The sequence below is a fragment of the Desmodus rotundus genome, chromosome 11, assembly GCF_022682495.2.
Source record: "Desmodus rotundus isolate HL8 chromosome 11, HLdesRot8A.1, whole genome shotgun sequence".
Lineage (NCBI taxonomy): Eukaryota > Metazoa > Chordata > Mammalia > Chiroptera > Phyllostomidae > Desmodus > Desmodus rotundus.
In genome coordinates, this window is record NC_071397.1 from 98,295,112 (window position 1) to 98,315,969 (window position 20,858).

Genomic DNA, 20,858 nt, shown 5'->3' on the forward strand with positions numbered 1-20,858 from the left:
ATGCAGGCACTTTCTTCAGTGAACGGGTGAGAGTTAAGGGCCCGAGCGCCTTGCTAACAGCTAAATACTCGGCCCTGAAAGCCGTGGTTTGTATACTAGCATTTATCAGTGGAGATTCGGGTGTTCACAAATGGTCTTCATGAGTTACATTCATGTTTTGTCAAATCCTTGGCCGGTTTTATTCCTTGCAGTGTATCTCAAAGGTGGTGTGTTTTGTGAGCCCTGTCCTGAGGTATGTAGATGTCCTTTCAAAAGATGGACACTAACCGGGCACTGTCAGGAGTGGGCAGGGAAGTGGGCCATGAGGTGACTATGGGGCCACAGCCACGCAGGAGACGACGGGCCTGGACAGGCCTGGGCTCAGTAGGAAGCACTTCCGTGTCCAGCTACCCGGTAGTGCAGGCTGGGGCCCAGGATGCGGGCCACCGTCTGAGCGGCTCTGTCTACTGGGTTTCATTGCCTGGCAACCCTTTTTCAGATTTTAATAACCAGCAGAGTCTCCGATCGGAGTGGCCGCTGCAGCGTCGTGGCCTGAACACGCCCTGAAGAGTGTCACACGCTCGCACTCAGTGCACACGCGTGTGCTGGCCCCGGCTGCTTGCCTCTCTGTCCTGTGTGCACCACCCCCCCGCACCCCCTGCTCCCCCGAAACCTGGGCTGAGCTGTGAGAGGGGACGGGGAGCAGGCCTTGCCCCCCTGGAAGGTGGAGGGAGACGGTCAGCGCGGGGCGCACGCGGGGTCCTGCCTCCCGCCGTCAGGCCACAGGAGAGCAGGCGGCATTCTCGGTGTGACTGCAGAGAGAAGTGCTGCAGCCTGGCACCTCTGGCCTCCCCGTGGGCAGAAAGAGAGCCGCTGTTACCAACCGCAGGTTGTATAACTGATTACCCCAGAGCTCTGGATTTTCTGTGCAGCGTCTGAACGTCAGGACCTGCCACGCGGGTTGCTCTTACACCAGTTTCCTTAGATGCTACTATTTTTAAGACGGACAAGGTGTGTTTTTGCAGTTTTGTGTTAACCTGAGGAACGATGAACTTCCTGAAACGGTGTGTGCGTTTTTCTTCGTCTAGGATATTGGCCGAGTCGCGGGCCCTCCGATCCTCAATCCCGTAGCGAATGAAGTTTACTTGAATTTCGAAAGCAGTACCCCTTGCCTAGCGGACAAACACTTCAACTACACCTCGCTGATCGCTTTCCACTGCAAGAGGGGCGTGAGCATGGTAAGTGTGCCGCGTGTGCACAGCTGGGAGCTGCAGCAGGCGTTAGCGAGCCCGTGCTGGAGCCTGCGGAGCCGCCCTAGACCCGAGGGCGCTGTCCTTGCAGAGGACAACTGCTGAATGACGTGGGCAGCGAGCAAGCCCACCCTGAGTTAACAGGGCGGGGTTTGCACAGGGGGGCCACTAAACTTAAAAACACACATGACCTGAGCGTGGGGCTGGTGTTCAACTTGGCCTACCACTGCGGGAAGCCATCGTAACTGTTTTTTTTACCTGTGACGTTGGTGGTTGATTCTTACTGGGACGTTGACGGCCTGCTGGCAGCTGTAATGACCTCAGATTCAGAAGTTGGCAAGTGAAAGGAGAGCCCCGGGATCAAACAGGTCCAACAGAGTCGTACACGGGACCTCAAGGAGGCCGTCGGCTTCTGTCCCACGTGCATCTCGTTCTAGAGTCTTCGTGTGCGCTTCCTCTTGACCCCCTGAGTGAATGAGAGATGAGCCAGGAGACAGCGGCCCCCTTTCTCTGTGACTCAGGACAGCTGGGGGACGGGCCTGTGCCCCCACCTGCTGCTCTGGCTGAGGGCTCCGCTCTGGGTGCCTGGCCCTGCACCCCCTGAGCTGTGCTCCTGAGATCCCTGAAGCCCGGAGCATTTCCCACCCTTGGACGGGACGGACTGAGGCTGCTGGTGGGCTGTGTGTCCCGCCTGCTGTGACTGTTGTGTGTGTTGCTGCAGGGGTGTTACTGTGCTAGGTGACAGGGCTCGTGCGTGGGTGTGGGTGTGTGATGTGACTACACACAGACAGGGGCGGATAAAAAAACCCCTTTACAGTTGTGAGTGCATGAAACAGCTTATCCTGTTATTTCTTGGTTATTGTATTATTTCCACACAAACAACCATAACCACGCTTCGGCTCACCCCGGTAGAGCCTGGTTCCCTTGCCCTAGGGGCTCAGGTAGCAGGCAGGGGGCCCCAGTCCGCTAACGTGTCCTGCACCTTCGGCAAGGTGAGGCTCTGAGGTCTGGGCCTGCAGGGGGCTTGTCAGGGGCCAGTGTGCTGGACGGGGTGGGAGGAGACCTGGCAGGCCTGGCAGGGAGGGACAGCAGGAGTTGGGTGGGGGAGTAGGCCTTCCCACAGAGATGCCCAAAGCACCTCAGGGCCATTGGGTGCGGCCCTGCATCCAGCTGCCGGGGATGGGCGATGGTGCTGCAGAGGGAGGGGAGCTGTGTGCAGCCAGCCCCGTTTGGCTCTGCCTGCGTGTGCCTGCGTGGGGGTGGGGGTGTCTCCCGAGGAGCACCAGGCCGTCCTCACCAGGAGGGAGACAGCGGGGCGCACACTGAATTTTGCTCATTGTCTGCGTGGCGGCGGTGGCAGCTCCTTGAGACAGATCGGTGCTTGCGTATTTTAGAGACAAGGGCTCTTGCACTGAATGCTTATTCCAGTTTTAGAAAGATTTTAAAGCTATGTTCTTCTCTGGTGGGTTTTATCTTTAGTGGAAACACTTTTTCCACTTGAGTTTCTAGGAAAAAAGATTCTCAGCAGTGACGAAAATAGAATTCCCGACTGATTGCCTCAGCTATGGCCGCGTCTGTGTCTGTGGCTGAGGTTGTGGCTGAGGCTGTGGCTGTGGCTGAGGGTGTGGCTGTGTCTGTGGCTGAGGCTGTGTCTGTGGCTGAGGCTGTGGCTGTATCTGTGGCTGAGGTTGTGGCTGAGGCTGTGTCTGTGGCTGAGACTGTGGCTGTGTCTGAGGCTGTGGCTCTGGCTGAGGCTGTGGCTCTGGCTGTGGCTGAGGAGGAAATTCGCGTGTGGACTTCAGCTGCCCTGCCTGGGCGAGGTCTGGCTGCGGGCGTCTCGCCCTTGTTGTAAACATCTCCGTGTCTGGCAGTGGTGGCGTGGGGGTGCCGCTCGTGAGCGTGTCGGAGCACTTGCTGCCCTCCTTCGCAACAGCAGGGTCGCAGCTTCACACACTTCTCTGTCACGATGTTTAAAGATCGCCCCCTTTCTTCGGGAGGTCACCCATGTACCTGGTGGCCTGTGGCTGCAGCCAGGACCCTTCTCCTGGGACAGGCAGGGACCCAGCCCCGCCGGCCTGTGTCTGCACTGCTTGCGGGGTTGGCGAGTGGGGGAGGGTGCCATGTCTGACCCACGCGGGGTGCCAAGGCCATTCTCGTCTCCCACACAGGGGACCCCCGAGCTGCTCAGGACCAGCGAGTGCGACTTTGTGTTCGAGTGGGAGACCCCACTTGTCTGCCCAGACGAGGTGAAGACCGATGGCTGCTCCCTGACGGACGAGCAGCTCTACTACAGCTTCAACCTGTCCAGCCTCTCCAAAAGCACCTTCAAGGTAGTCCTGCCGCCCGGCCTGGGGACCTCGGGGCGGGGGGGGACAGCGGCCTGGGCTTTCCGATGTCCGCTGTGTTTTAGCTAATGGGACATCGGTGACCCCTGAAGGCCGAGTGGCCACTGAGGCAGTGCCTGGAGGGTGGTGTACTTCACAGGGGGTCAGCCTGGAGGGTCCTGGGGGGGTGGCTAACCCGCCATAGCTGATGGTTGAGGTGCACCTCCTGGTTCAGAGATTTTAGTTCCTTAGGGCTGGGTGAGGATTAAGTGACCCTGTGAGGTCGCCTGGGGACCCTTCGTATCACAGGTGAGGACCAGGGGGTGGCTCAGGATGCACTGGTGACCACGCCCCCAGAGGGCAAAGCCAGCCTCCTGCAGCCAGCAGAGGCCACCTGGAGTTAGTCCCCTTGGGGTTCAGCCTGGTGTAAGAGGAAGAGCAGCTATTTTGCCAACCACAGCAGCAACGGTGGAGGGGGCTCGGGGCCCGTCTCGCTCCCAGCCTGCGTGTCCTGGACTGTTGGTTGTGTCGACGAGACGGGCCCCCTCGGGTTGCTGGTGGTTGAGGGAATCCTAGGCCTCTGGGCCTGCGACCTGGACGTGACCGAGTTCTGTGGCCGTGGCCTTCGGCCGGGGTTGGCAGCTGGTGAGCAGTGAGCTCGCAACTGCGTGCCCTGCGTGCTGTGACAGAGACCTTGCCTGTCATGGGCCCTGCCGACAGGTGTGCAGCAGGTGTGAGCCTGCGAGGGCAGGGCTGGCGAGCGAGGCAAGGTGTGCAGTTAATCATGGAGCACCCGAGCTGTGCTCATTACGTCAGTCCTCCCCACACCCAGGTTTCAGGTGGGGACGGGGCTTCAGGAAGGGGGCGAGTGAGAAGCCTGAGGCCTCACAGCTGCTCCTGCCCCAGGCCCAGCTGCAGAGGATGGCTCTGTGTGTGCTGCCACGGGAGGGGTGGGGCCTGGGGTGGAGGGAGGTGTGGCTCCTTTCGGTGGCTGGAGGGAGGGGTCCAGAGAGCGGCACGAGGCCAGCACTGGAGGAGGTGCGCCCTGACTCACAGCTCGCAGGCGCAGCCCTGCTTTCCCGCATACACCATGGCGACCCTCCGCCTGGAGACTCATTCACCAGCACACGTGGTGTCGTCTGTCCAGGTGACTCGAGACTCGCGCACCTACAGCGTGGGGGTGTGCACGGCAGCCGCGGGCCTGGACGAAGGGGGCTGCAAGGACGGCGGCGTCTGCCTGCTCTCCGGGAGCAAGGGGGTGTCTTTCGGACGGCTGGCATCAATGAGACTGGATTACAGGCACCAGGACGAAGCCGTCATTTTAAGTTACGCCAACGGAGACAGTTGCCCTCCAGGTAACACTTGGCAGTGATTGGCAGTTAACGTGACATTTGACCTGGCAGCGGGGGAAACCGAGGAGCGAAGCTGCAGGCCCCGTCTGTGCCGAGACCATGGACTGGGACCACAGGGACGTTAGTCCCGATGGCCCCGGGAGTGAGGGCTTAGGCCTGGAAACTCGCTCTGGTCTCTGTGGAGCAGGCCTGCTGGTCCTGAAGGTGCTCTGGGGGGACCCTTGCGGTAGGAGGTTCTCGACAGGGCAGCGTGGGTCATGCCCGTGTCCTCTTTCCAGAAACCGAGGAGGGTGACCCCTGCGTGTTCCCCTTCATCTTCAACGGGAAGAGCTACGACCAGTGTGTGGTGGAGAACAGGGTGAGGCTGTGGTGCGCGACGACCGCGGACTACGACCGCGACCACGAGTGGGGGTTTTGCCGACAGTGTAAGTAGCAGAGCTGCGTCCGGCACGGGGGGTGCAGCTGGTGGCACGCCCTCGGGGTAAGCTCAGACCTTTGTGGCTCTCTGAGCTAGTGGCAGTGACTCTGTGACATGTAACTTTCCCGCTCGTCTGGGCTGTTTTCCATAGTGAAGGGACGTGTTTAATTGTCCGTGGGGTGGTGTTGCGTAGCCACACGGGCAGACCACAGTGGGGTTAGTGGGCACGGGTGGGGCAGTCAGCTGGGCGCACTCGCTAGCTCGAGAGCCCTGTGTACCCATCGGTTCTCTTCCCTGGTGGCTCAGACCCCTGCCTCGGGGTTCTCTTCCCTGGTGGCTCAGACCCCTGCCTCGGCAGGTGACTGCTTATCACGGGCCTGCAGGGTGGCGCATGAATGTCAGGAATGGCGGAGGGCTCCTCCACCGCCTTTCTGCTCCATGGCAGGCCTGGGCCAGGGGCGTCACGGTGACCAGGCTTGGCGTCCCTATTCCTGCGGTGTTCACACCCCAGTGACGTGAGAGAATCCCACTAATGTGTGTGACGTGAACCGATGTGAATTCCCAAGGAAAGCAAGATGGGATAAAGGCGTTAGAAAGTATTTAATTCCCGTACCCGGTCAGGAAACAGAACGATACGTAGTGAGGAGTCACAAGTGTTGAACTCGCTGTAGTTTCGTTCTGAGGCTTGTGGTGGAAGGACTCTCTTCTCCGGGTCCGTTGCATTCAGACGTTTTCCGGTCATTGCGAGGCTCTCACTGTTAACTTGGCTTTTCTTATTTTTTTAAAGTCTCTGGTGTGTTAATCACATTCAAGTGCCTGTCCTTGGGGAGTTGAGCTAGTGCTGCGGGGTGTTGGGAGGGACAGAAAGAGATGCCCGGTCTGGGTCTGTTTATGGGCGTGAAACAGTGAGGCCCGGCTGGCACAGCGTGGGGCGGCCAGGGTGGAGGTGGAGCACGGTGGGGGACATGGGCTGCGTGTGTCTGACTGTCCCCCGCTGCCCCCCAGCGAACAGCCACCGGACATCTGCCATCGTCTTTAAGTGTGACGAGGATGCTGACATTGGCCGGCCCCAGGTGTTCAGCGAAACTCGGGGGTGCGAGGTGACATTTGAGTGGAAAACGAAAGTTGTCTGCCCTCCGAAGAAGATGGAGTGCAAGTTCATCCAGAAGCACAAAACCTACGACCTACGGCTGCTGTCCTCTCTCACCGGGTCCTGGTTCTTCGTCCACCAAGGGGCCTCGTGAGTACCTTCCCCACTTGCCAGCAGAGGCCTGCTCTCCGGGAGTGCAGTCAGGGACGCGCACTGGGCCCCTCCAGGCCCTCCGGCAGGATGGCCTTGTAAATCTGAAGCCCAGGTGGCCTGGGTGCTCCTGTGCCCCCGGCAGCGGCCCGGGGGTGTCAGGTGTGGGTTGGAAGGCAGAGGCCCGGCCCAGCGAGGTTCACTCTGACTCGTGTTGGCGGGGGGGGCATCCGTGATGAGCTCCTGGATGTGAGTTCACTTTCTCAGCCCTTCAGCCCTTGGGTTCTGCCCGAGGTTCCTTATTTGTGCCAACGGCTCCAGGTGTAGGGTGCTGCTCTCTGCCAGGCGCTCTTAATCCTTAAGTGTTCGCCTCAGGGGGGCATGGACTTGGAGGGCTCGTCACCTTTCAGGTGAACGGTGCACCAGGATTTGAGCCACTTCCTGTCCCAACTCAAAGCCCTTCCCATCTCAGGGTTCACCCCGGGTGCCGGGTGGGCGCGCCCTGCCCCTTCTTCAGGAGGGGACGCACTGTGCTGTCTGCACTTGAAAAGCCGCTTGCGTGCTGCTTCCAGACGGGCTGCGGGCTCCTAGGTTGTCAGGATGGCGGCTTTTTCTGAGGGGACGGGAAGAGCTACTGCTCGGAGGGGTCAGGGCCGAGGCTGAGCCCCGGTCCTTGTGCTCTGTGTCACCCTGCAGGTACTACATCAACTTGTGCCAGAGAGTGTACAAGGGGCCGCTGGACTGCTCCGACAGAGCCAGCGTCTGCAGGAAGAGCGAGTCGGGCGACGTGCAGGTGCTGGGGCTGGTCCACACGCAGAAGCTGGACGTCGAAGGTGAGGCCCGGGCCCTGGGCGCATGACCAGCTGCAGGCGCTGCTGCGTCTGAGTGGGGGCTGAGGTGTTCTCGAGTGACCCGGACGGGCCGCACGGACTTCACCCTGGGGTGAAGCCTCCAGGGACTGTTCCCATGACGGTGCCCCAGGCTGCGCGGCTGCCCCTGGAGCTTTAAGGGCTGAGAGGCCAGATCCGGGCGCGGGGGTCCAGGAGGAAGGCAGGGAGTGCAGGCCCCCCTGAATTCCTGCTCCAGCAGAGGGTCGAGTGGCTGAGTGTGCAGGTGCGTGTGCAAGTGTGTGTTTGGGAGAGCCAGTTACATAGTTTGGGGAATAATAGTGAAGCTCTTTAACAGCATTCACAGAAAATTCCTGTCTCGTAGTTGGTGTTGAGTGCGAGTTTCCACCTCACGTCATGTAAAGCAGGCAGGCAGGGCTTTCGCAGTTCAGGGACAGCTGGGGAGGGTCGGGGGACCAGTAAGGAGGACACGCTCCCCTTTGCCTGCCAGACTGCACTGGGGCCCTCGAGCTGTCCCCATCAAACCATAGGTGTGGGACTAGGCTCGCAGCAGTTGACCCGGAGAAGGGCGGTTCTGAGGGCGCCGTTGCCCCTCTCGAGGAGAATCATGCCGGACTCTGCAGGTTGCGGGAGAGTTGCCCCACAGGCAGGGGTCCTGGACCACTCTGCCCATGATCCAGCCCCCCAGGGAGTTTCAGTTACTGCTGCTGTGTCGGCTGCTCACAGGGCTCGGGCAGAGGGCAGCTTTCCCTGCAACCTCGTGCTTGTGTGTGGCTAGTGGACAGTCTCCTGCACCTCCCACGGGTCCCTGAGGGAGACGAGGCTGTTGATGGCTTCATGGAAGGTGGAGCTCACAGTAATCTCCTGGTGCCTGGCACACCCTCTAAGGACACCCTCAGCGACCCACCCCCGTTCATTTAGGGGTGTGGGTGTGCAGAGACGGTCTCTCTGTCCCAGGACCCAACCTGTATTGAAAGCAGTGCTTTAAGTGTGTGTGACCCTCACAGCTTCACAGGGCAGGGGTGGGGTCCCCTTCACAGGTTGGGCAGCTGAGGCTTTGGGGGCGGAGTGGATGTCCATCCGGGGGCATCTGCATTAAGGCTGACACTTGTTTGGTACTCCAGCCATTTAAGATTTTCTCTTTAAGGCAGTGGATCGTGAACGGAATTTGCACAGAAGCCCAGTGTTTAAAACAAGTTCAGCAGGGGCGGCTTTGGATTTGGGTGGGGCTGAGGGCCTGGGCGTCACTGGCCCTGCCATACGGTTTAGTACCAGGTGGCCAGGGCTCCTGGAGAGCCCTGGGGAAGCTGGAACCGCTGCCTATACTGTCTTCTCCATACCCTCTGCCTCTGGCATGCGTGTGGGAGAGTCAGCTGGGGGTGTGTCCTGAGGACCCTGCCCTGGGCCCCAGAGCCACTACCTGTCCACAGAGCCGGGGTCGCAGGCCACCTGCAGGACAACCCCAGCAGCCACTTGCAGCAGCTCGGCCCCAGCACAGGGGTAAAAGTGCTTCCCACTTTTCTCTTAGACCCTGCAGGGGCGGCGTCTCAGCCATTTCTGTGACTGGGTTATTTTCAGGAGCAGAAAGAGCTCACTGTGCAGCCGGAAGTCCCAAGAAAACCAGTCGTGCTATCCCTGGCTCCTCTCTCTGTAGGGCGGAGGTCGAGCACCTGCCCTGCCACAGGGAGGCCCCCGTGAGGGGGGGTGTCAGGAAGGCACCTGGAATGACACAGGAATTGTGCAGAACGTACGGTGGAGAGGGCTGCTGCTGAGGTCCCGCTCCGCGCACTCATTGTGCCGGCACTTTCCGGGCGCCTCGGCGGCCTGCAGGTCTGGGCAGCATCCTGGTCACACACGTGCGGATACTGAGGCTTGGGAGGCTGTGACTCGGGCCATGAAACTGGGGGACAGGAGGTTGGATTTGAGCCAGGGTGTCCTGCTCTGCCAGCTGCGGGTGGCCTGGGTGATACGTTTTCAGAGCCAAACATCTCTGCTGCCCTGGCTGACTTCTGACGTTGAAGGTTTTTATAACACACTGGAGGTAACGTCCCTTCAACTGTTTGTGTTCCAGATGACAAGATCATTGTGACGTATTCTAAAGGTGACCCGTGCGGTAAAAACAAGACTGCATCCAGTGTCATAGAGCTGACCTGTGCCCAGACGGTGGGCAGGCCTGCCTTCAAGAGGTGAGGGGGCCAAGAAGGGTGACGGGGAAGCAGGGAGAGGGTGTTGGTGGTCAGGACAGGGAGGGGCAGGCGCTGAGACTTCTGGGTGGGGGTGGGGCGGGGCAGGGCTGCTCCCCGGAGGAACCCCTGTTTCCAGACTAACATAGCCATGTAAAGCAGCATTTAACTGGCCTCTGTGTTTGAAAGTTGTGGAACCAAAAGGGCACTGATAGGGGTGGCCAAGGCTAGTGTTTGAGTGGCCTGTCTGGGACCCATGGTGGGCAGGTGGAGCTGGCACCTGGGGTGCTCTTGGCATCTACTAGAATGTTCCAGGCAGTTCTGCATCTGGTGTGAGGGTGAGTTTGGCCACCAGGTGGAGCATGTGGGCCCCTCTTTGTGAAAGGCTGGATTCCTTCTAGAGCTGGGCTGGAAAAAGGGAGGAGCACCCAGGAATTGTCCACGGGCTTCCTCAATTTGTGAGACGAAAACGCTTGTCAAATAAAAATTCAAAAATATAGGAGCACATTTTTTTCTAGCTTTTAGATGTCGCACAGTTTCCAAGTTTAAAAAGTTGCGTTAAACTCTCACCTGTGTCTTCGCCTTGCTGAGGGAGGAAAGGGAATGAATAGGCATCCCAGCCCTTCACAGGGAGGGCAGGGAAGGGAAGCCCCTGTGGATGGTTGGCTGGAGCCCCGAAAGCCAGGGAGCAGCCTCAGGAACAGTGCGGCAGTCGCCTGGCGAAGCCTCGCACAGCCGCGTCCGCTGGCCGTGACCGTGCCCTGCGTCTCCTTCCAGGTTTGACAGGGACAGCTGCACGTACTACTTCAGCTGGGACTCGCGGGCCGCCTGCGCCGTGAAGCCGCAGGAGGTGCAGATGGTGAATGGGACCGTCACCAACCCTGTCAACGGCAAGAGCGCCAACCTCGGAGACATCTATTTTAAGTACGCGAAGCGTTTTCCTTGGAGCCCTGCAGTGGGTTCCACTTCAGCCGGCAGCTCGGGTCTCGCCCTGGCGGGGAGCTGGGAGGAACAGGCTGTGTGCCTTAGTTACCGTTTCTAGTTTTGCTTCAACCGAGGAAAAGCATTGCTCGGCAGTTGAGTTTTAACACCAAAGATGGTGAATTCTCTTGAGTGTAAAAATAAAGTTACCCCTCCCTCTCACATTGTGATAAGCCCAGGGGTCGAAGCCAAAACCTCCTGAAACTGCTCTTGATTGGGCGTCTGCAGGCTCATCAGCTTCTGCAAAACTGATCAGTTTCTTGGCACTGTCACTGGGGCAGTTCTTGGGGTTGGGTGGCCGAGGGGACCGGCGTGCCTGGGGCCGGGTGAAGTGTGTGGGCTGCTGGACAGTTCAGGGAAGGCTCCTTGCTTGTGAGACAGCGGGGACAGAGGCTGGCACTTGCCGGAGTGTCCGCAGGCTCACGGATATGCCGCCCAGGCTGGGAGAACGGGTGCGCCCTGTGGCCCCGCACTCGCTCCCAGGACTTGGGGGCTGTAGCAGACGGCTTGCTTAGAGGACTGCCAGAGTCACTGCCATCTCTCCTGTCTCTTCAGGCTGTTCAGTGCCTCTGGGGACATTAGAGCCAACGGGGACAAGTACCTGTACGAAATCCAGCTTTCTTCCATCACAAACTCCCAAAACCCGGCTTGCACCGGGGCCAACATTTGCCAGATTAAACCCAACGATCAGCACTTCAGTAGGAAAGTTGGGACTTCCGATAAAACCAAATACTACATTCAAGGTAATTGCTTCTTCTCATTGTCTGTCGTTCCATATTTAACGTCCTCAAAAAAAGGTCTTTAAAATGTCCATGAAGTAGCCCCCTTCGTTGAAATCTCAGATGCAGTTTAAAGCAAAAGCCCTGGTCTGATTCTTGCTCTACGTGCCCCCTGTCCGGACGGATTGGGCGGCCTGGGCCCCAGGGCTCCCCTCCCGGCACAGCTCTTCTCACACGCCCGACTCCCTGGCCCTCGGCTGTGGCTGACTGGGGACACTGAGCCGCCTGCAGCGTGTGGAAGGGGCTGAATCCACCAAGGCCCCCTCACTCCTGACACCGCTGCCAGTGTGCGGGGCTCCCATCCCCACCCTCAGGTTCCGTGATTCACTAGAAGGACTTGGAGGACTCCCTGAGAGCAGTTACAGTTTGTTTATTCCAGGGGAAGGGTAGCGATTAAGACCAGCCCAGGGAAGAGGCTCGTGGGACAGGTTCAGGAGGGAGCCACGCTCTCTGTTCTCTCCCTGGGGGATCCAAGTGTGGTACCAGGCACCGAGGGTCACTGGCCAGGGCAGCTCCCTGCCCTTGGGTGCCGGGGCTTTTATGGGGGCTCCACTGGGTAGGGTTGGTGGGTTGGCTGTTTTGGTTGGGTTGATCGCTAGTTGGTTGATTGGCTGGCTGGTTGGTTGGTTGATTGGTTGATTGGCTGACAGATGGTTGATTGGCTGACGGTTGATTGGCTGGTGGTTGGTTGGTTGATTAGCTGATGGTTGGTTGATTGGCTGGTTGATTAGCTAGCTGATTAGTTGACTGGCTGGCTGGTTGATTGGCTGATAGTTGGTTGATTGGCTGGCTGGCTGGTTGGTTGGTTGATTGGCTGACAGTTGGTTGATTAGCTGGCTGGTTGATTGACTGGTTAGCTGGCTGGTTGGCTGGTTGCTCACTTGGTTGATCTCAGTCTCCAGGTACACTTGTACCTTGTGGCCAGCTGTCCCTCCAAACCGTATTATTAGCCGAGGACGAAAGCCAGACTTCTTTCAGGGCAGGGTTCAAGTTTTCCTTGCACACTGACGTAAGGCAGGGGCTCCACAGTGCGTGTCCAGTGGCCTGTGAAGAAGAGTGCCCAGGCGGTGTTTGATGCGGGGCCTTTACACCTGACTTAAAGTCCACACAGAATTCTCAGAGCCTGGGAAGAGACAGACTCAGCCTGGGTTGGAACAGAGGTGGTAGCGCCACTGTGGCTGTGTCACCTTCCTTCCTGGCAGATGGTGACCTGGACGTGGTCTTCACCTCGTCCTCCAAGTGTGGAAAAGACAAGACCAAAACCGTCTCTTCCACCATCTTCTTCCACTGTGACCCTTTGGTGGAGGACGGGATCCCCGAGTTCAGCCACGAGACTGCCGACTGCCAGTACCTTTTCTCCTGGTACACCTCTGCTGTGTGTCCTCTGGGGTGAGTGCCGTGTCCCGGCGTTGGCGGGGCTCGCTGTCGGTCACTTTCCTCTTTGGATGGACACTTACCAACCGTACCCCCACCTCCTCTCTGTGTGTGTCTGCTGCCCAGTGTTTTACTGTGGAACACACTCAGACACGAGCAAAACCCAGAGCAGAGATGGAGGTAAACCCCGCACAGCGAGCACCCAGTGTCAGTCATCGTCCACAGCGTGTCCTTGGTCCACGCGTACCACCACCCCTGCCACTCCCGGCTTGGAGTGCCTCTTTCTTTTCTCCTGTCTTCCTCCCGTCAAGTGTGTCCCTTCGGTGGCCCCAGGGTGGGGGCAGGGCTTTGCTCCCAGCAAATCTTTTATTTGTGTCCCAGTACAATTTATTATGTGGGAAACATCACTTAACTCAAGGGACCGTTTCTTGTTCTCCATCAGTCATTTTCCTAACTGTTCAATGCCAGGGAATCGCATTGCTCTTCTCACACGTGAGCGGTGGGGACCGTGGCAGCTTAGCAGGCCGAGCGGCAGTGTCCTGCGGACGCTCCCCAGGCTGGGAGACGTGGAAGCTGTGTCCCAGTGGGGCGTGTTGGGAGGGGGAGGCCTTAAGGGGGTTGTGATCCCTCTCCATTCCCAGCACAGAGGGCTGGGGTCCGGGAAACACGTGTGGCCAGCATGTCTTTGTATCTGTGTCCCTCAGCTGGCTTTCTCATTTCCTTGGTAATGGTCCGCGAGCTCGAGGCAGGGTCTTCCAGCCAGGTTGCTGACACTGCTGCCCGCCCTCCTATCAGAGCGGCCCCCCACTGGCCTCTGCGTCTGGTGGGTCTCGGTCATGGTGTGGCATTTGCATAGTCAGAGCCACGCCCCGAGTTGGGGATGGCTGGGGACTTCACAGTGGCAGCAAAGCCCGAGTGACCTGGCTTCCTTCCTTCCAGGGCGGGCTTCGACAGCGACGCTGGTGAGGACACACAGGCGCACAAGGGGCTCTCGGAGCGGAGCCAGGCCGTCGGGGCCGTGCTCAGCCTGCTGCTGGTGGCCCTCACGGGCTGTCTGCTGACCCTGCTGCTCTACAAGAAGGAAAGACGGTGAGGAGAGGGATGGGGGTGGGCCGCAAGGCGGGGGTTCAAAATCCCATCTTGGGTTCAGTTTTATGGGGGGCCCAGCAGCAACCCGAGCCCGAGGTTACAGCTGTGGAAGTGGTGTCCCGTTGTGTTGTGTGAACGTCTGCATCTCTGAGACGAGGTGTCCCTTTGGACCAGAGCGTGGAACCTGTCTCAGGTGTTCAAATCAGGTTCCGCCGCTCATACCACACGGTGACACTGGCTCTTGCCTGGCTGGCCTGTTTTCAGGACAGCTGTCTCTGAATGTCCAAAGATGGACAGAAAGCTAAACACTCACCATAAGCAGACTTCCTTCCGATCTACTCTTTCCTTCCCTTTCCCTTCTTCAATAAAGTGATCACTTATTAGGCACCTACTGTGTGCCAGGTATGGCACCATCCTCTTGGCTCCCCTCCACTGGGTGCAGGGGCTCCTCACTCATGGCGTGTGACTTTCCAGTGAATTTTCATGTCACACGTGACTGAGGCGTGGTGCTCAGAGCCCCGTGCGTGGTCATCCTGGCCCGGGGCAGAGGAGTAGGCCAGCTCCGGGCTCCCTGCCCTCTCTTATCTGCCACATGAGCCAGAGGAGAGCAGGGGGTCTGGGTGTGAGCCAGCCTGGGCTTCATCACCTGGCTCCTGTGGTCTCGGGGTTCAGGAAGCTGCGGTCTCGTCACATTCATACGTGAAAAAGCCAAAGCACTACTCACTATCCCGTAACTTGTTCTAGGCTTTGCAAAACCTCTAAGAGGTGGGGCAGGATTTGAATCCACTTCTGTCTGATTCCAGAGTGTTCTTGCCACTGAACTGGCTTCTCACCCTGCCGTCCTGGGTTTAGTGCACCCATCTGTAGCGGGGTGTGCTGGGGGGTGGGGGGTTGCAGGCTCCTCGCTAGAGCTGGGAGCAGCTGGCCTGGGGGGCGCCTGCCCTGCTGGCTCCGCCTGGAGTAACTGGTCTCTTACAGGGAGGTGGTGATGAGTAAACTAACCAACTGCTGTAGACGGAGTGCAAACGTGTCCTACAAATACTCGAAGGTAACTTCCTGCCTCCCTCCCCCCCCATCAAGCTGTGGATAAAACGTCACCACTGGCACTTTGAACTAGAAAAGGGAGAAAACATCACCAGTTGCTTTTAACCTAAACACGTTTGTCTTTTTTTTTTTTTCCCCTTCAAGTTTCTCTCATCGGGGGTACAGCTGATTTCCTTAGAGCGTTTCCTAGTTAGGTTGCTCCTACTTTTTTGGCTATTCTCAAAAAGTATATGTGATGTCAGTTGTTGTGCCTTTGGCATTTGGACGATTTCCTTCAGGTAAATTTCCAGGGAAGAGGCATTATTTGGGCCAGAGAGAGTAAACACACTCAGGGCTCCCACGTGCACTGCAAGACTGCTTTCTAGAAACCTTCCCAGTTAGACCTGTCCCTGTGGCTCCCCTTCCTGACCAACGCCCCCACCCCGGGCACCTGGCTCTTGTGGGAGGAGCCCGGACTTGCTGGCTCGCTCCCTGCCCCTGGGACACTGTCCGCCTGGTTGGGCCTTAGCAGGAGCTGGTAGCTCCAGCCCTCGCCTTCCTCTCCCTGGTGGGGCACTGGGACCATGGTGGCTGCATGGGCAGGGAAAGGAGGGTCCCGACTCGGGCGGGTGGTGGAAGGAGGGGAGCAGAGGAGCAGAGCGGGGTCTCAGGTGGGCTCCATGAGCTCTGCTTTGTCCCTGCAGGTCAACAAGGAGGAGGAGGTGGATGAGAATGAAACTGAGTGGCTGATGGAAGAGGTCCAGGCACCCGCCCCCAGACCCGGGAAGGAAGGGCAGGAGAACGGCCACATCACCACCAAGTCCGTGAAAGCTGAGGCCCTCACCTCCCTGCACGGGGACGACCAGGACAGTGAGGATGAGGTCCTGACCATCCCAGAGGTGCGCGTTCACTCGGGCAGAGGGGCCGGGGCGGAAAGTGCCCACCCAGCAAGAGCCCCGCAGAGGAAGGTGCTCCGGGACAACAGGGTGGGGCTGGTGGGCGGTGAGCAGGGGAGGAGGGCTCCACCCAGGGCCTCGGCACCGCCGGGGAATGCCGGCAGCCTGGCTTCCTTCCACGATGACAGCGATGAGGATCTCTTGAACATCTGAGCTCCCGGTGCCTCCAGGGGCCGTGGGGTGGCGGCCCCACCAGGCACCTCCAACCAAATAAGACTTCACCTTGATGATGCTTCTGTCATTTTTGCCTTTAACGAAAACTGTTTGGAAAGGGAAGGATTTCTGTGATGGGGGAGAGGGTGAGGAGGTCCGGCACCGCTCACCCGTGGGGGGCCACATCATGGAATGAGGCATCACTCCCGTTGCCAAAGGGCGGTGCTGGGCCCGGGTTTTGCCCCAAGTCCTCTTGTGAAAGCGTGGCTGCCTTGCGCTTCATAACCCGCGCCGGGCCGGGCGCATCTGGGGACAGAGGGCTCTATTTGAGAAAAACCCTTGCTGCTTTAGGCCCTATAGGGTATTTGGCCATTATATTTTAGCATTTACTTCTCTCCTCCTATTTATTGACTTTGACAATTACTCAGGTTTGTGAAAAAGGAAAAAAAAAAAAAAAAACAGAACACCACCACCCAACAGTTTCCCTCTGCCAGCCGCGGCCGCGCCGGTTCGACCGCTGTCCACGGGAGCTGTCAGGGCGGGGTGGTCTCATACGCGACTCCGAACTGGTCAATGATGTAGCCTTTCAGTTAGAATACTCCATCTTGTCTCTCTTCCTCTTGGCTTTCTGTTTCCTGCGGGCACACACATGCGTGCACACACACGCCCGTATGGGGGTCCCCGAGTGCCTGGGCTTCAGAGGGTTCGCCCGCTCCCTGCCTCCAGTGACGGCTGCAGCTTTTTGCATGACATCTAGGGTCCTAGGTGCACAGAGCTCCGCGCTCAGCATGTCTCTCGCCGGCTGCTGAGTTCAGACAACCCACCCAAAGACCGACTGTGTGTGTGTGAGAGAGGGGAGTTGAGACGTCGGAGCAGATGACTTTATAGATCTCACCTCTTCAGGTTCTCACAATACCACCGTGACTGTGCTTATTTTTTTAAGAAAAAAGTGTTTATCAACCATCTGACCTATACAAAGCCTTAATTTGCACAGTGCGTGACTTACGGAAATTGCATGAACGCTGATGGGCTGGAATCGCGCCCCTGGGGTGGCCCTTGGACCCCAGCTGTGGGGCGGCCGAGGTCGGGGCAGCACCGTGGTGTCTCCCCACCCCCGTTGGCTCCTTTCTTGAAGTGTTTAATGGATGACTTTTCTCTTATTCTAGAATTGTACATAGACTCAGTGGTAGTCACATACTGAAAAGCAAACCACCTGACAGAATTCATTGGTTTGTACTCAGTTTGGCTGGCTTATTTGATTTCAACATGAGTATTTTTTAAAATTGATTTCTTTCCTCATTTTTTTCAATCAAATTTACTGTAATATAAAGTATTCAACGATTTCAATAAAAGATAAATTATTACCTGGGTGTGCCTGCTCTTTCCACTTGGGAGTGCAGAGTCGCCGAGTGGTGGCCGGTCTGGCCGCCCAGCTGCTCTGTGAGGTTGCGGTTGCTTGCGTCTGGACCGCGCCGTCCCCGCTGGCAGCTGGGACAGGTCTCGGACCTCTGGCCTGCAGAGCAGCGAGGCAGGAAAGCTCTGCTGTGTCAGCCCCCCAGTCCATGGTGCTTGGTCACGGCAGCTCTGGGAAGTGAACCAGCGGTGAAAGTCCAGTCCCGGCTTCCTGGAGGGGCCAGGCGGCATTGAGGCACAGGGAAAGGGACCATGGCTGTGTCTGGCTGAGGGGCCCGTCCCATCTGCTCCTGGGTTCATAGAAAACACAGTGCAGAAAGTCCACTCGCTCTCTCGTTCGTTCATCCGTGCAAGGAGGTGGTCCTGAAGGCCTGTTTCAGGCCATCAGTCATGGCACGGGCGGGGGCGGGGGGCTGTTTCTAAGGCCCATGGTCCCCCGTCTCTCCCCTTAACTGCTTCCCAGTCTGGGGAATGCTGTCAGTCCAAGATGGGGAACTGAAGGGCCGCCAGGAGGACAGAAGTCACTGAGCGCCCTTCCCCCTGTTGTGGTGCCCGTGGGTGTGGGCTGGCTTTAAACTCATGCCTGAGCTTCAAGACCATCATCTGGCCCTGGCTTGTGTAGCTCAGTGGATTGAGCACTGGCCTCTGAACCAAAGGGTCACTGGTTCGATTCCCAGTCAGGACACATGCTTGGGTTTCGGGCCAGGTCCCCAGTAGGGGGCACACAATAAGCAACCACACATTGATGTTTCTCTCTCTTCTCCCTCCCTTGCCCTCTGTCTTAAAATAAATAAAATCTTATAAAAAATTGCTTAAGGAAAATAGACTGTCACCTGTCCTGGGGTCCCCCATCACCTCTGGTCCGGTCTGCAAGCTCAGAACAGGCTTTACATTTTCAAAGGGCTGGGGAAAAAAAAGTTACATGACACATGAAAATCAGGTGAGATTAAAATCTCCGTGTCCCCGAATAAAACGTTAGTGGAAGCCCCACCCTCGTGCATTCGCGTCTCCTCCAGGGCCGCTTAGCCCCAGGGCCTCGGGTGTGATAGCTGGCGTGGGACTGGCCTCTTGAGCTTTGGTTTATCTCGTCTAACAGTAGATAGAGGGTAGCTCGCAGGTCTGGCAGGGGTCACCCTGGGTAATGAGCAGCATGCTCGGCGAGGCACCTGGCCGTCATCCTGGAAGCTCAGGATGGTGGCACCAGCCCTTTCCTAGCTGGCCTTGACCACAGTCCTTGGTTGCTTCTCCCTTTTGCAATGGCTGCCTAGGGTGTTCCGGCTGCCTCCACATGCACCTGAGGCAGGGACGAGAGAAGGGAAAGGGAGCGATGCAGGGCAAGGACGGTGTTCCGATGTTGGGGGGCGGAGGGCAGGCAGCTCCTGCCAGAACTGGGGCTGTTGCTTTCTCCACAGAAAAAAGGGAGCAGTGGGGCGTGAGTCTGGCCTGGCCTGGCCTGGCCACTGGGGAGGTGGGGAAGGGGAGGGTCCCAGCTTTTCCCCCCACGATGTGTTAAAAGCAGGACCACCCCACCCAGGGCTGCCTCCCAGGCAGAGGACTCCTGCTAGGGAGGTGGCACATCTGGGGCTCGTAGTGTCAGAAAAACCCCGTGTCCTGTCCCATGTGTCTCCTTTTCCACTCACACAACCCTTCTGACACTTGTGGTTGACAGGTGTGTGGGTCCCCCCCTCCCCCGCAAGCAAGCGGTTCTCTCCTGTGCTGTAACTTGGTTCTGCCGCTGTCTACCTGGGAGAGCATCCATCCCAAGGCCTCCGTCCCAGGAGGCTGCCCCCCCCCCCCCCTCGCCAGATGCCAATCACAAGTGATAGGTGGTCTCCAGGTTCCCACAATTCTGCCCGGTTTGGCTGCACGTCAGGGTTCCCATGACCCCCCCCCCCCCCCCCCCCGCCTTGTATTCGGTCATTTGCTAGAGCAGCTCCCAGGCCTCAGGTAAGGCCTCTGTGGACCAGTTTGTTAGAGGACACGACAAAGGATGCAGGTGGCCAACAGGCCAGTTGGAGGGGTGCCTGGGGCGAGGTCTGCAGCATCCCATGCACGGGAGCCTCTTTCCCTGTGGCGTTGGGGTGCGTCACCCTCCTGGCATGGATGCTCACACTGACCTGGGAGTTCCCCTGAGCCCTGGACCCTTGGGAGTCTCCTGGAGGCTCCCGACATGGGCCTGGTTGGTGACCAACTCTGCTCCCAGCCCCTCCCACTTCTCAAGAGGAGGGGCGTGGGGTGGGAAATTCCAACTTTCCAATCATGACTTGGTCTTTCCCGTGGTCTTACCAGGAGCCATGGAGAAGCCCACCAGAGTCACCCCATTACAACAAAAGGCACCCCTGTCACCCACAGGTGTTGGGAGTTCTGTCTCAGGAACCAGAGGTGGACACTGAAACGCTGTTCTGTTACCTCCCAGGGTGGCACTGAGTGCGCTGAGGGTCCCTGTGGGGAGGTTGTCTCTGTCCCCTCCCCCCCACCCACACTCACTGCCAGTGCTCACCCTCTGGCCCAGCAGGGTCTTGGGGGAGCAGCCTCCCAGAGAGCGGGGCAGGCTTGGTACCAAACCGCAGGGCTGGAGGCCAGCTCTCTGTGCCCAGAGATGAGGGTCCCAGAAACAAAAGGGCCCCTTGTGCCCTGTGCATCTGTTTATCTGTCCCTCCTGTGTGTGCATGGAGGGACCCGCCCTTGCTGTCAGCAGTCCTCCTAGGGCTGACACAGGGGGGTGGGCAGGGTGTTTTCTGCCTGGTGGCACTTCCTTGTCTCCTATCAGCCACTGTGGCCTGGGCCCACGGGATCGTTTCCCAGGAATCAGGTGGTTTCACAGCAGCAGTGAGCCTGCCCAGGGAGGCAGTGACGCCAGCGAGGTCCCTGGGTGGGTCCTAGAAAACCCAGGCATCCTAGGTGGGCGAGGATGGAGGGGAGGGGCCTGTCTGGGGAGAGTGGCTCTGGGACCTGGTCAGTCTCAGGCACCTCAAGCCAGGGGACTGGTTAACGGCAACACCAGAGGCTGCCCTGCGTTCGCCGGTGCTGCTGCTGACTGCCGCGGAGTGGCAGCAGTCACCGCCCAGGCCCCTGCTTGCTTCTGCTGGGCATGTGCCCTCGCCACGCTCAGCCTGGGGCACCTCACAGTGACACGCAGGAGCAGGGACCCTGCCTGTGTTTCGGTGGCAGAGAGTGGAGGACCTGATGGCTGCCTCCTGGCTGTGCCCTGTGGCCCACAGACCTCGTGCTCTTGATTTCCCCAAAGACAGCAAGATGGCCCGGCCGCCACAGGCTGCCCCTGCCCCCTGTGTGTGCTCAGGGCACACTAGGAGGCGGGGGCATCGGGGCCCCCTTACCATTGGCCTCCCCACTCTTGCCTCTCCTCACTTCCTGTCGGCCCCCTGCACCCTGTCAACTTGCCCGGTGTAAGGAGCATGCCAGGCTGAGGGCCAGTGTGGGGGGCCCCAGGGCCCCTGCCTGCTGCTGTCCCTTTGTGAGGCTGTCCCCTATGACT

At 58.8% G+C, this 20,858-nt stretch overlaps 1 protein-coding gene across 1 annotated transcript in view; it reads left to right on the top strand.

Annotated features, from left to right (window-relative positions):
- IGF2R (insulin like growth factor 2 receptor) overlaps positions 1-17,313 on the top strand; it is a 97,163-nt gene extending 79,850 nt beyond the window's left edge. The window contains exons 36-48 of the mRNA XM_053913616.2: positions 1,068-1,217; positions 3,398-3,559; positions 4,701-4,908; positions 5,184-5,330; positions 6,329-6,563; positions 7,260-7,396; positions 9,483-9,597; positions 10,372-10,518; positions 11,131-11,318; positions 12,557-12,743; positions 13,668-13,817; positions 14,796-14,865; positions 15,545-17,313. Coding sequence (XP_053769591.1) covers positions 1,068-1,217; positions 3,398-3,559; positions 4,701-4,908; positions 5,184-5,330; positions 6,329-6,563; positions 7,260-7,396; positions 9,483-9,597; positions 10,372-10,518; positions 11,131-11,318; positions 12,557-12,743; positions 13,668-13,817; positions 14,796-14,865; positions 15,545-15,949 — 2,301 coding nt within the window. The 3' untranslated portion in view covers positions 15,950-17,313. The remainder of the gene's footprint in view (positions 1-1,067; positions 1,218-3,397; positions 3,560-4,700; positions 4,909-5,183; positions 5,331-6,328; positions 6,564-7,259; positions 7,397-9,482; positions 9,598-10,371; positions 10,519-11,130; positions 11,319-12,556; positions 12,744-13,667; positions 13,818-14,795; positions 14,866-15,544) is intronic.
- The last annotated feature ends 3,545 nt before the right edge of the window (positions 17,314-20,858 follow it).